A 12568-nucleotide genomic window follows, 5' to 3' on the forward strand; every position below is an offset into this window, starting at 1 on the left:
CCTCCAAGTGATCTTTCTTTGATGACCTTATCTAACAGAATAGCCCACGTAACCAGGCATTCTGTTTGAGCACTTCATTCTCTTAGAACTGTCTTTATCTGTCAGATCACCTTATTTATGAGTTCTTTTTTCAGTATTGAGGTTTGAACTTAGGGCCGTGTACTTGATAGGCAAGTACTGTACCCCTTGAAGAAGTGAGATAAGGTAAGTGATTTTGACAGTGGGAATTAGGATCTCTGATGTTTTTAAATCAGAGGAGACAGTTTTTTTATTTTGGATGGGGGCAGTCCTAGGAAGAGAGAAATGACTTCTTAACCTCCTGTATGAGCAACACTTAACATAAACAGCTTTCGGAGTTCACCATCATTGCTGCAAACTTAACTTTTTGAGATTGTCATTTTACGTAAATGTAGGTAGGAGTCCTCTCCAGACTCACCATCACCTACCAGTCCCATTATTTTTAAAATGCAATAATTTAAGAGAGCATGTGACATTCCACAAGCCATTTGACACTACCGGCCATCACAGCTGCTTGATACAACCTCTGCTGCCTCTTCAGTCATGATGTGTTTTGAAGTCTAAGAATGTTCTGTGTTTAATTATGATCATCTAATTTTACATATTTGAGATAGTTGTTAAATGGTGTTCTTGTTTGAATTTCAACCAGCCTGGGTATGAGGAAATTGCAAACACACTTGGAGCTGTTTCTGCATCCCCTGTGGTTATTAGCAATTGAACTTACAGAGTCTTGGTAGTCAGAAAATGGTTAAAACTCAGAGATTATGTTTTTTAACTACCTGATGCCATGCAAATGAGAGTTCACTTTTACAAATTCACTTTTCACAAATGATAATTTTGTGCTTTTTTTTTGTAGCAGTTACACACATCTCATAATTCTAGAGGAAAGCTAGGAGGTTCAAAGGGAGCTTTTCAGAAATGACAGGTTTAGGAAGCATAATTCTCTGATGAATGGCTCTGTAAAATACTACTTACAAAAGGACAGATAAATTCTTTTCTGAATTAAAGTCTGTATCATGAGGTCTTGGCTTTATGGGCCTAGAAAGATGAAAACTGCTTGGAAGAGACCAAAGTGGTGTTTCTCAGCTTGGCCCTAGAGTCATCCTTGATGCTAATCACTCATGCAAAACCGTCTTCATGTTTTAGCAGAGCTGAGCAAGTGTGTCCAACTTGGCACAGACCTTGAGCCCTGGGGAGAAATTTGTCAATGCTTCCCAAATATGTTTTTCTCCACCCCGTAACTTGACACAGATCACAATTCTACAGCAGAGCCCCCACTCTACCTTCCCTGCAACACACTGCAAAGCCTTTTACTGAATCTTTGAATGCTACTGACAGTTTAGAATTTGTGAAAATATTGAATCTATACCCAAAGACGATAAATTCAGCTGTCTGTTTATATAGAGCATAGATTATGTGGCTGTTTTCTGGTTTGTTTCATATGGAACAAATTGCAAGAAAGTTTTAAAACCCTATTGGCAAATACCTTAAGTCTAATTACAGTTTGCCTCCACTCCCTGTGAGAATGTGGCTGACTTACACATGTGCTAGTTACAGTCAGGTTTTCGTAGGCAAGAGGACCACATTGGTACCTTAGTTGATGAGCATGGGGATAAGGAAAATTATCTCAGTGAACTGTCCATACTAGGTGTTCAATAATTTTTAATAAAAATATGTTTATAGGCAGAATAGATTGTATGAGCTATGATAACTGGTGGGAAAGTATCTAGGTATCTATGCTTGTATTGGAATTTTTAAAAAGAAGTTAGACCTGCGCTCAATGGCTCACACCCTATAATCCTAGCTATTCAGGAGGCAGAGATCTGCAGGACTGCAGTTTGAGGCCAGCCCCAGCAAAAAGTGAACAAGATCCCATCTCAGAAATAAGCCAGTTGCAGTCAAGTCAAATTCATCCCCTGTCATGGTGGGGGCTGGCCCAGATGGCTGCCACATCAAACTCTGCTGCTTATGAACTCTGGATCTCCTGCCCTGGCACCTGGGGACAAGTTTGGCTGCAGACATTGTAGCAACAAAACAAAAAACAAGCCAAGTTTGTTGGTGCTTGTCTACAATTCTAGCTCCTGATGGAGGCGTAGGTAGGGGGATTGCGGTCTGAGGCCATTTCCCATATAAATCATGAGACCTATCTGAAGAATAACCAAAGCAAAGCAAGAACTGGGGGCAAGACTCAAGTGGTAGAGCTGCTTGTCTAGCAAACACAGCCCTAGGTTCTGAGCTCAAACCCCAGTACCACCAAATAGCTAATATAAATGGCTTTACCTAAAGCCTCAGCAAACCCATAAAATCACATAGAAATCTCATAGAATTCTTATAGCATTACCAAGAATTACATAAAATGTTGCTTTATCATTTGAATTTTTTAGGTGCAAATATTTATAAAGATAGAGTTTGCTGCTCCAACTTAAAATTCATCCAGACTAATGGTTCTTAACCTGGAGATGGAGAAGAATGAGAAAGCCAATATTAATTATTTTAATGTGTCTATTTTAATGGTGTAAGGTGACTTGCAGAATCTATAATGAAACTGAGTGCTCATTCTTGCAAAGGTGGGCGACTGACTGCATGGTATTGAGGTGTGGAGAGGTTGGGCTGCCTTCTGTCTTGCTTTTGTTCTGTCTTTCCTCCAAAGGAGTAGAGATGGCTTGTTTCTAAGTGAATTTTAAATCCTATAGTTATTTTAAAAATATAAAATGGAACCTTGACTGTATAATGAATATTTTAATATCTTGTATGCTAAATTGTCTCAGTATTGCTAATAAAAAAGAGAATGTATATTGGTGATATATTTATGTTATTCTTGCAAACATAAAAATTTTTGTTCTCTTATCCCCTGACAGGTTGGTACAGAGGGTACACTCTCCAGAATAAATCTAAAAAGGTACAGCTTCTCATTTGAATTTTAAAATTTTGTTTGAGTGCTACTAGTTTTGCATTGTTCTTCTTGATCCCTTTCCTTCTCGCCCTAGACCTAGCTTGCTTTCTCTTTCATGGGTTTTTCTTTGCTTTGGAAGCAACTTGTCTGACTTCAATGTCCAAGAATAATGGTGTAAATCTTATCACTGTATTTGCTCAATTCAAGAAGGTCCTGGATGACTTCTTATTCCCATCCCTCAGCTGAGCTAAAACAGTAACAACATTCCAGTGTGAACTTTCGGGTGGGGAGGTGCTCATCTCCCTGCATCTTTCACTGCAATGCTAAAATTCCAGAGCTGAGGGGGTCTCCCAGATTCTCTCCTTCACTGTAAGTGGACAAACCAGAGCAGTGATTTCTAAACTGAGTCCCACCACCCTAGTAATTCACTGTGAAGTCAGTATAGTAGATGACGACCAACATGTTACTGAAAAAGACAGAAGGCAATGGGGCCAATGGTGAGTATTGCTTCATGACACTTTTACCTTAGGTGTAAATGTTCATGCATTTCACACATTTCTGTTCCATTTTATGTATTTGATGTGTAGTATGGGCTGCCATAAAAATGTATCTCTTACTGTTTACCATGGGCAGAGTTTGAAAAGTCCTGATGTAGACTGTTCCATTTCCCAGTGTCAAAGCTACTAATTGTCAAGCCAAGGGAAGTTTATTAGTCGTGTTAATGCCCCCCTCGGTTTATTTTAGGCTCTGTCAGTGCTTTTCCTTTGATACTGCTCGCTGGGGCAGCATAGCATGTCAGCACTTTCTTTTGAAAGAGAACAGTCAAGAGGCCCTTATTATTTCACAATTAGCTCACAGGCACAACAGTAAAGTAGGAAAGGGGTGAGAGAAACACTTGAATTTATCAAGATGGGAGGAGGGGAAAAAAACCCACAGAGGGAGCTAGAACTAATCCCGCATAGGTGGGGTAATATTGGACACCCAACTTTCCAAAGGGCACAGGGTCCCCAAAATGCCTTCCTACAAAGGAGAGGCCGTGAAACACCAGGGCTGAGTGTGACCGAGGTCGTTGGTTCCTCGGTCACACTCTCTGCTGGCACACTGGTGTGTGCACACATTTCACTCTTAATGAAAATTCAGTCATTCAACAAAACAAAAGAGTTTGCTGTGCAGGCTGGGCATGTCCTCCAGTCTTGGTCTTTTTGTCCTTCCCAAACCCCGATGCTAATCTTTTCTGTGTACTGTGAGACTCTCGTGCCGTGTATCTTCACGCCCGGCTGAGCTGTTTTCACTTCATGTCGCCCACTTTAGCGTGTTCAGACGAGCTGGAGAGGGAAAGCAAGAGAAGACTCCTCCGAGAGGATCTCAGAGCGACAGTGCCTGGCACAGGCCACTGCTGGGCTTGGGGCTGGCCAGCCCTGTGTTTATTTTACTCCTGATTACTGAACTGGCAGTTAATTCAGGGTGCAGTAAGAGTTAGCAACATTGAAGTTCTGAATTTGATAGAGAATATTCATGTCACTTACATCCCAATTCTTCTTTTTTTTTTTTTTTATTTTGTTTCTTTGTTTGTTTGTGGTACCAGCTTAAATTCAAGGCCTACACCTTGAGTCACTGCACCAGCCCTTTTTGTGGTAGGTGTTTTCGAGATAGGTGTCACGAACTATTTGCCCCAGCTGGCTTCGAACCACGATCATCCTGATCTCTGCCTCCTGAGTAGCTAGAATTATAGGCCTGAGACACCGGCACCCGGCCCAATCCTTCTTTATAACAAAACCCATTCTCAGACAAAATTAGATGGAACATAAAGAAAAACACCGTTGTTGGTTTTTTAATGATAAATGTCACAAGTTTGAAACTGCCTCAGATCCAAGTCTTCCCTTTTAGATCTACACTTTGCCTGTAAGGATTCTTTCTAGCATGGAAGTGCTTGGTTTCTAAAGTGTCCTGTGATTTCTTTAACAGATCCAAATCCATTGAGCTAGTAGTGCCCTGTCATCTGCTTTGAAAAATAGACAGGTCGGGCTGGGTTATGGCTCAAGTGGTAAAGAGCCTTCTTGGCAAACACAAGCCCTGACTTCAAACCCTATATTAAACCACCAAAATAAACAAAAACCAAACCAAAAGTAGACAGGCAGGATACCCTACAAGCATCTAAATGAGTTCTAGATATGTTTTTAATATTTTTATATGCATTAGAGGGCTCTTACAACCTTTCTTTAAGCTTAAAATTTCACCCTTTAGCAGAGTTATTTCAGTAAAAGGTTCTCTTTGTTCTTGATAAAGAAAAACTAATACAACACACAAAGACACAAACAAAAAGAATGCATTGATGTTTTGGGTGTTTTAAGTTGAAATGTCTTTCTTATGAAGAGATCCAAGGAAAATAGAACTCAAAGCTAGTTGTAGTGAGTTGCTTGGCTTTTGACACCCCTCATTAAGAAATCCAGCCCATTAGGGACAGTTTTCTCATGCGTGCACCTCCTTTTCCTGTCTTAGCAGAAGAGCTATTTGAAAGGCCCATTGTTTTAATAGAAATTCTTGGTGTCAGTTATAAGCAGACCTAGCCATTTAGAGTGGTGATAAAAGGAGCTAGTGGCTTTACAAATTGAGTAAGCAGGAGCTTTGAAGAAGCTGATTATTGATCCTGGCAGAATTGTGGGAGTGTGGATAAGGGCAGTATCTAGAAAAATCATTATTCTTTTTTTTAATTTAAGTAAGTTCCATTGAGAGATAGCCTGTAAATCTGAAATATATGACCCAGGTTTGCTCTGGCTTTTTGTATGCCACAGTGGTGTAGGAAAAGTTCTATAAGCATCACTTTTACCAGTGTGAATAAATGACTATAAATGACCAAGTACTGTCATGGCACTAGGATGCCTACAAACGGCAGGGTAGTGATATCCTCTCAATGTCCATGTCTTCACGTGTACAGAAGTATGAGTTATTTGCTTACGATCAGCTTAGATGTCATAAGACCATCACTGTTTGCAGTTCTCAATACTTCTGTCTTGAATGTCTCCTAATTATTAGTGGAGTTCAGTTACCATTGTGAATTATCAGATTATGAATGTATGAAAATTTTAATTTGCTCTTCACCATCTTGATTTGAAAACCATTCTGCAAAGATGTACCTTAGGAACAGCAATGTTACGTGTTTGGGTTTTTGTTGTTGTTTGGTTTATTTGTTGATTGGTTGGTCCTCCCCAGGAAGATAAAACTCAGGGCCTCACACATGCTAGGCATATGCTGTACCACTGAACTCAGGGCCTCACACATGCTAGGCATATGCTATACCACCAAACTATACCTCCAGCCCAGTTACAACTTATTTTAACGGTATAGCTGCTACTTTAAGCAGATCATCCCTACCCAAAGTCCCTCTTTTTTTTTTTTTAAATGAGTTCTGGACTATTTTGTGGTCTAACAGTATATAACACAAGTTTTGCTATCTTAACCATCTTTAAGTGTATAGCTCACCATATCAAGTCCATTCACACTGTTCTGCCTCCACCACCACCATCTCCAGAACCTTTTCATCTTCCCCAACTGAAGCTCTGTGCACATTAAACACTAATTCCTTGTCCCCCTTCCTGCAGCCCCCGGCAACCCCCATTCTACTTTCTCTCTGTGAACCTGACTGCTCCACGTGGCTCATTGAAGTCTTTTGTGACTGGCTTCTTCCACTTAGTATCACATCCCCAAGGAGAATTCTGGATGGCCAAGTCTAAATCTCTATGGAAATGACAGTCAACAAATCATGGGTCTCTGCTCAGCAACAGAAGGAATGTCCACTGCCCCTTAGATTGCCTAAGGACAGATAGAGGGCTTCAGAGCTTCAGAAGTCAGGTTCAAAATGAATTACACATACATTGAATTTTTGCTTGTGTTTTACTGTTTGATCAGCTTTCTCAAACCACTCTGCATCCAATACCTGTAATGAAAGAGCTCAGGGTCATCTCCTGTGTGTGACTGTTCTTTATCATTCACACACACACACACACACACACACACACACATTCACACCCCTTTCTGCATGCAAGGAGGAGAAAGCATGCGGTTTCTTTGTGGTCCCTTCTGCCTGGTTGGTAGCAGATGTGCCCTTTTGCTTTTGCCTTGAGCAGTTGCAGGATCCGCTCTGTCATCACCCATACTGGGAGCAGCTTAATCCCCAGCGTTCTTTCTGTTTCCTGTTTTATTGGCAAAGGATGAAAAGGGAGAAAGAGTATTATACAGACAAATATAGTATGTGAAACTGGACACAAGAGCAAGCCCTGTTGACACTCGTTGGTTTCTCATCCTATTAAGGGTCACAGGGTGCACATGTACACTTAACCACAGTCCTCTGGGCAGTGGGATACCCCACACCCCTGACACGTAGTGTCCATAAAATTTACTTCATATTAGTTCTTCCAGGAGCAGAGCTGAGAGCACTTGAGTGGAGATACCAGCAAAGCAGGTTCTTTTTTTTTTTTTCAGTACTGGGGTTTGAACTCAGGACCTTGTGCCTCCTAAACAGGTGCTCTACCACTTAAGCCATGCTCCCAGCCCTTTTGGCTTTAGTTATTTTTCAAATAGGGTCTTGAGTTTATGCCCAAGCCAGCCTGAATCAGGGATCCTCCTATTTATACTTCCTGCCTAGTTGGGATGACAGGCTCAGCTTTTATTGTTTGAGATGGAGTCTTACCAACTTTTTGCCCAAGCTGGCCTCAAATTTCAATCTTCCCAGTCTCTACCTCCTGAGTAGGCAGGATTACAGGCATGAGCCCATGCCTGGTTAGGTTCCTCTTCTTCCTGGTCAGCCTTGGCATGTCAGCCTTATAAGAAGGAGAGGTTGGCAATGCCTTCTCCTGATGATGTCTCCTCTCCTGGTCCATGAACATATTACACAGTGAAACAGCAAGAGCTTTTGGTATATAAGAAAACACACAAGGATGACATGATGCCCACTGGTAGATCTCATCCTCAGCTGCTTAGCTTCTACCCAGTGGTTTCATGTCTTCCACTTTGTTTTTTTGGGCCTTATTTTGCTGCATGGGCAATGTCACAATACTGATGTACAGTTGCCTCTTAGGGATATAAAAGGGGGAACAATTTGAGACTGTGAAATGCTGAAAGTAACCAGATAACTAGTATCTTTAATTTGGTTGCATTGGTTGAGAGTATTGAGGGAACTTCTTTAGAAAGCCATGATAATTTCTTGGGCTACTTTGTCCTCCATATCCATCCACCTCACTTACCGCGTGAGACCCTTTACTGCAAAGCTTCTCCTGCATGGATCTGGAGGAGTTCTACGACCTCACTATTCAACTTCTTACATTGATAAAGCTCTGAGCCGATGGGGACATTTCTGCCTCTTTATTTATGAAACATCCTATGCACTCTGAACCTGAATCTTAATTTCTGCCTTTCAGTGTTTCCATTATGCCTTTGTTGAGGTAGCAAGTCAATGTTACTGATGTCCTGCAAAACTGAGGGAGAATGTCCCTGTGGTCAAGGTGTTCCCAATTATTCTTGCTGCTCCTGACTTTGGGATTCATTTATTAAATAGTTGCCTAAGCAAAGTTCTTTTTTCCATAGGGTATTTTCCCTGAAACGTACATTCATTTGAAAGAGGCAACTGTGGAAGACCGAGGGTAAGTTCCAGTCAAGGAAGACTCCTAAAAGGTGATAAAGGTATAAGATTATCATAGAAGAAAGGCCATTAATATTTTTCCCATCTCATCGGTTCCATTTCTCTATGAGAGAGAAACAACTTAAAATATTTTCCTGATGTGATTCCTTCCTCTGCTTTCTCTTTCTATCATTGTTCCTTCCTGGCATCCTTCCCCTAGTAATGAGCTGAGGGCCTTCCTTCCTCTTGGGTTTACTGTTCCATTTTTGTCCTAACTTCTTGCCATTTCATTTGTCCTGGGAAGCACTGCCTTTGTGGCACATAAGAAGAGTGACACACTCAGCCAAAGTGGGAGAGGGAGGCAGCTGAGTTCATCATTCCATGGCCATCCATGGGCAAGAGAATTAAGGAGGCAATAGGAGAGGTAGGCGTGAAATCCACACTGATCTCCATGGAGTAGGGGAGGAATGGACAGCTGGGTCACAGAGTCACATAATCTCAAAGCTAGAGAGAATATTTTTGGTCCTAAGCTTAGCATCCTCATTTAAGGCCAGAGGTAGAGAGGTGCTCAAGTTCATATGGCTCTTCCTTGGCAGAACTAGGACCAAGTACCAGGTCTCCTTCTCCTCCTGAAGAAGTCCTCTTTCCAGTGGGCAATTCCTGCGCAGCCTCCAAGTATCACTTGTCACATTGGAGGAAAGCACAGTGGGAGGCCTGTTCCACCTAACTAAGGTTGCCAGATGAAATGTAGGCTGCCCAGTTAAATTTGCTACTCAGATAACAGAGACAAATGTTCCTCTAACCATGTGGTTACCTCCTGATAAACCCATTGTACATTAAAAATATGAGTTACTGTGTCACTATGAAACCCATTATGTACAATTAATATACACTAGCATTTTTACTGCTAAAGGCAGTAAAAATGTAGTTAATTCACCTAACTACCAAACATCATAGCTTAGTCTGGCCTACCTTCAGTGTGTTCAGAATACTTACATTAGTCTGCAATTGGGAAACTCATCTCTCACAGAGCCTATGTGACATGGGTACCTCATGTCATTTATTGAATACTGTACAGAAAGTGAAAAACAAAAGAGCTGTATGGATAAGCTTTCAAACCATCATAATCACACCATCCTAAGTCAGGGCCGTCTGTAATTTTTCATAGTGAATATGCCTGGGTTTCATGAGTCACGTTCATCCTAACACATTACCTCACTCTTCCTGAAATCCACACTTTGCTAAGCATCAGTGTTGGTCCCTCATTCCTCCCGTTCTTCCCGTTTGTTCCCTTGCTCTTGCTCTTTCTCCTTTTGCTAATCATAGAAATTCCAGAGAGGATCTATGTGAATAAACCTAGAATAAGTCTACTATAAGCAAGGACTTTGACAGATCTGTATTTCCTATGGTTAGAAACAGCAGATGAGAAGAAAACCCAGGCCATTCTAGAGGAGGGCATGACTCAGGCCCTGCCAGCAGGTCACGGGCAAGGTCACTGCCCCCGACCTTGTGCCAGGTACACCTCCACCCACCTTTCTAAACGAAACAGCTGCTCAGTGGAACCAAGTAAAGAACTTGATTTTTAGCTTCCATCTGAGGGTCCCTAAGCCAGCCTGGCTTGGTCATTGAGGCTCCCAGAGAAAACCAAGGTAGGGAGGCAAGCACCGAGTTCAGTTTGAAGGCTGAGCTCTCTTAAACTCCTTCTCTTTTCTCCGATGCCTAGATGTGTCCCAGTGCCCTCCACTGCACGTGTCCCTCCTTGGGTAGGATTGCTTTCCTTCATGTCAGAGCAGCCTCGCTCCTGGGTTCAAGTGTCAGGAAGTGTTGAGTCAAAAGCATCTCCGGGCATGTGCAGTAAAGCATGTGTCTGATTGGTTCTCTCCAGTCACGTGCAGTAAAGCTAGTCTCTGATTGGTTCTCTCCAATCACATCCAGTAAAGCCGGTCTCTGATTGGTTCTCTCCAGGCAGCACGAGACCGTGATTCCCGGGGAGCTCCCGCTGGTGCAGGAGCTCACGTGCACTCTGCGAGAATGGGCGGTCATCTGGCGCAAGCTCTATGTGGTGAGTTTCTCCCCTGTTCGAAGCTGGCCATGGCGTTATTACTGGGGCCTCAGCCTGTCTGTTGTGCTGCAGAGCTGTCCTCTGCCAGTGTTGGTCCCTCATTAGCTCTGCGTGGAGCAGAAGCATCTTCCCTGGACCACGCAATGGCTGGCATTCAGCTGGTTCCCATTTCCCCTAGTTGGGTCATTGATACGGGATTATAGAGGGAAGTGAGTGTGATCATCAGTTCAGTCTTTTGTCAGTGGATAAGCAGGCCGATTGTGAAAGTGACGGAGTACGGACTGTAAACACTTACCCAGGACTTCCTAAGTGCTGGAAACTGTGAGTCCTTATGGTAACTCCCACTAAGTAGGTGCAATTATAGTTACTAATGTGTTAATAAGGAAACAGAGGGACTCGTTCAGAAGCCAGTAGCGCTCCGCCTGATCAGTCAGAGTTGCAGTTCTCTTTCTTACAACACTGGTTTGAACTCAGAATTTGCTAATACCACCTGCTAGTTTAGTAGGGAATTACATAGGAACCAGCACACAATCTCCATCATAAACAATAGTTGTGAGTTGTGTATAAGTTTGCGGTTGGGACATCCATGGTTTGAATATAGCTTGTCTCCTCTGAAACTCATGTTGGAGTTTAATCCTCTTTATAATGTGTTAAGAATGTAGAAATTTGACCCAACCGTGGTGTTTAGAGGTGGGGTCAGGGATTAGGATTCCATAAAGTCATCAGTTTAGGGCCCCCATGGTGGAATACTGGTGGCTTTATAGGAAGAAAAAGAGAAAACAGAGCAATACAAGCATGCTCCCTGTCCCTGGCATGTGATGCCCTGAACCCCCTCAGAACTCTGCCCACAAGAAAGCCATCATCAGATGCCACTCCTCAGCTTTGTACCATAACTGTGAGCCAAAAAAGACCTCTTTTCCTTATAACTTCTTTGTAGCAAATAACGTACCAGGACAAGGACCCAGTAAATCCAGCATTTAATATTAGCAGACTGAGAACAGCTATTTTACAAGTGGCCGGGGTGCTCAAAGTCATTGTCAGCATGCCTGCCTCCTTTCCAGATCAGGAAGCTCTTTCCTAGACATTGGAATCCACAAAGACTGTTTTCTAAAGCCATCTTTTTCCTGGAGACCTTGTTCGTGAGCCCCACTGGGTCTTGCTTTTGGAGATGGTTTCCAGGCTTCTATGGATAACCAGGAGTTCATGTGAAGAGCAACACATAGTCTCTGGATAGACATGTGAATGAGTTCAGAGAAGTTGTAGATTAGATGTGATGACCTGGGAACCATTCTCTTGTCTTTATGTGGCCTTGTTTATTTAGTTCTCATGAGGTCATTTGTTGATTCATTTTAACTCCCATAAGGCAGTCTTAGTGAGTGACTGGAAGCACCCCCATTGCTGCTAGACCCTGTGTACTAAAAGCAGTGATGAAAAGCACGTTCTAGCATATGCTCTCAGAGATCATGTGAGATACTCCATTTCCACTCAGGAGTGTTGCTTCCCGTGACAAATGCAGCAGCAGAAATCACCATGCCTTTCCATGGAAAAGTACATGATGCTTTCTTGCCCCTACTGTTCCAGGCTTTGTTTCCTTTCTTCTTTATAATGTGCCTTCTAAACACACCAATCCGTATGTTTCCTTCTGGACTCACTCACCGCTGAGGCCATCTTCTAACCCTTGGGACGTAATGCCTTGCAGTGAAGGTGATCTTTTGATCTCTTTATGTTTAGTTGATGAGAGCGCTGAGTTCCTAAATCATCAGCTCAGGGAGGGTAGAGATGCTGGTGTCAGCGTAGTGGCCTGCATTAATCATCTTGCACTTACATTGAAAGCACTCTCTGGTTCTGGTTAATTGATTGGCTAATAGTGGATGTAACAGGGTTGACTGATGAGGGATTTGCATGTATGTGGGTGCATTCCTTGACATGCTCTTTCTGGAAATTGGCGAGGGGTGACATGTATTCGATAAGTTGAGCATCC

At 42.5% G+C, this 12568-nt stretch overlaps 1 protein-coding gene and 1 non-coding gene across 4 annotated transcripts in view; both read left to right on the forward strand.

The window, feature by feature from the left end:
* The window catches only part of Dock5 (dedicator of cytokinesis 5), a 180777-nt gene that overhangs the window by 57976 nt on the left and 110233 nt on the right, over window positions 1-12568 (forward strand). For all 3 annotated transcript variants that reach the window (XR_012441570.1, XM_074055185.1, XM_074055186.1), the window contains exons 3-5: window positions 2877-2917; window positions 8492-8547; window positions 10491-10587. Coding sequence is in view for 2 of the 3 variants with exons in the window: in XM_074055185.1 (XP_073911286.1) it covers window positions 2877-2917; window positions 8492-8547; window positions 10491-10587 (194 nt within the window). In the remaining variant the exon portion in view is untranslated. The remainder of the gene's footprint in view (window positions 1-2876; window positions 2918-8491; window positions 8548-10490; window positions 10588-12568) is intronic.
* LOC141417092 (small nucleolar RNA SNORA5) lies at window positions 1912-2042 on the forward strand. The gene has a single exon (XR_012441712.1). It is a non-coding gene; the product is annotated as a small nucleolar RNA SNORA5 (small nucleolar RNA).

Source organism: Castor canadensis, chromosome 14, assembly GCF_047511655.1.
Source record: "Castor canadensis chromosome 14, mCasCan1.hap1v2, whole genome shotgun sequence".
NCBI classification, from domain to species: domain Eukaryota; kingdom Metazoa; phylum Chordata; class Mammalia; order Rodentia; family Castoridae; genus Castor; species Castor canadensis.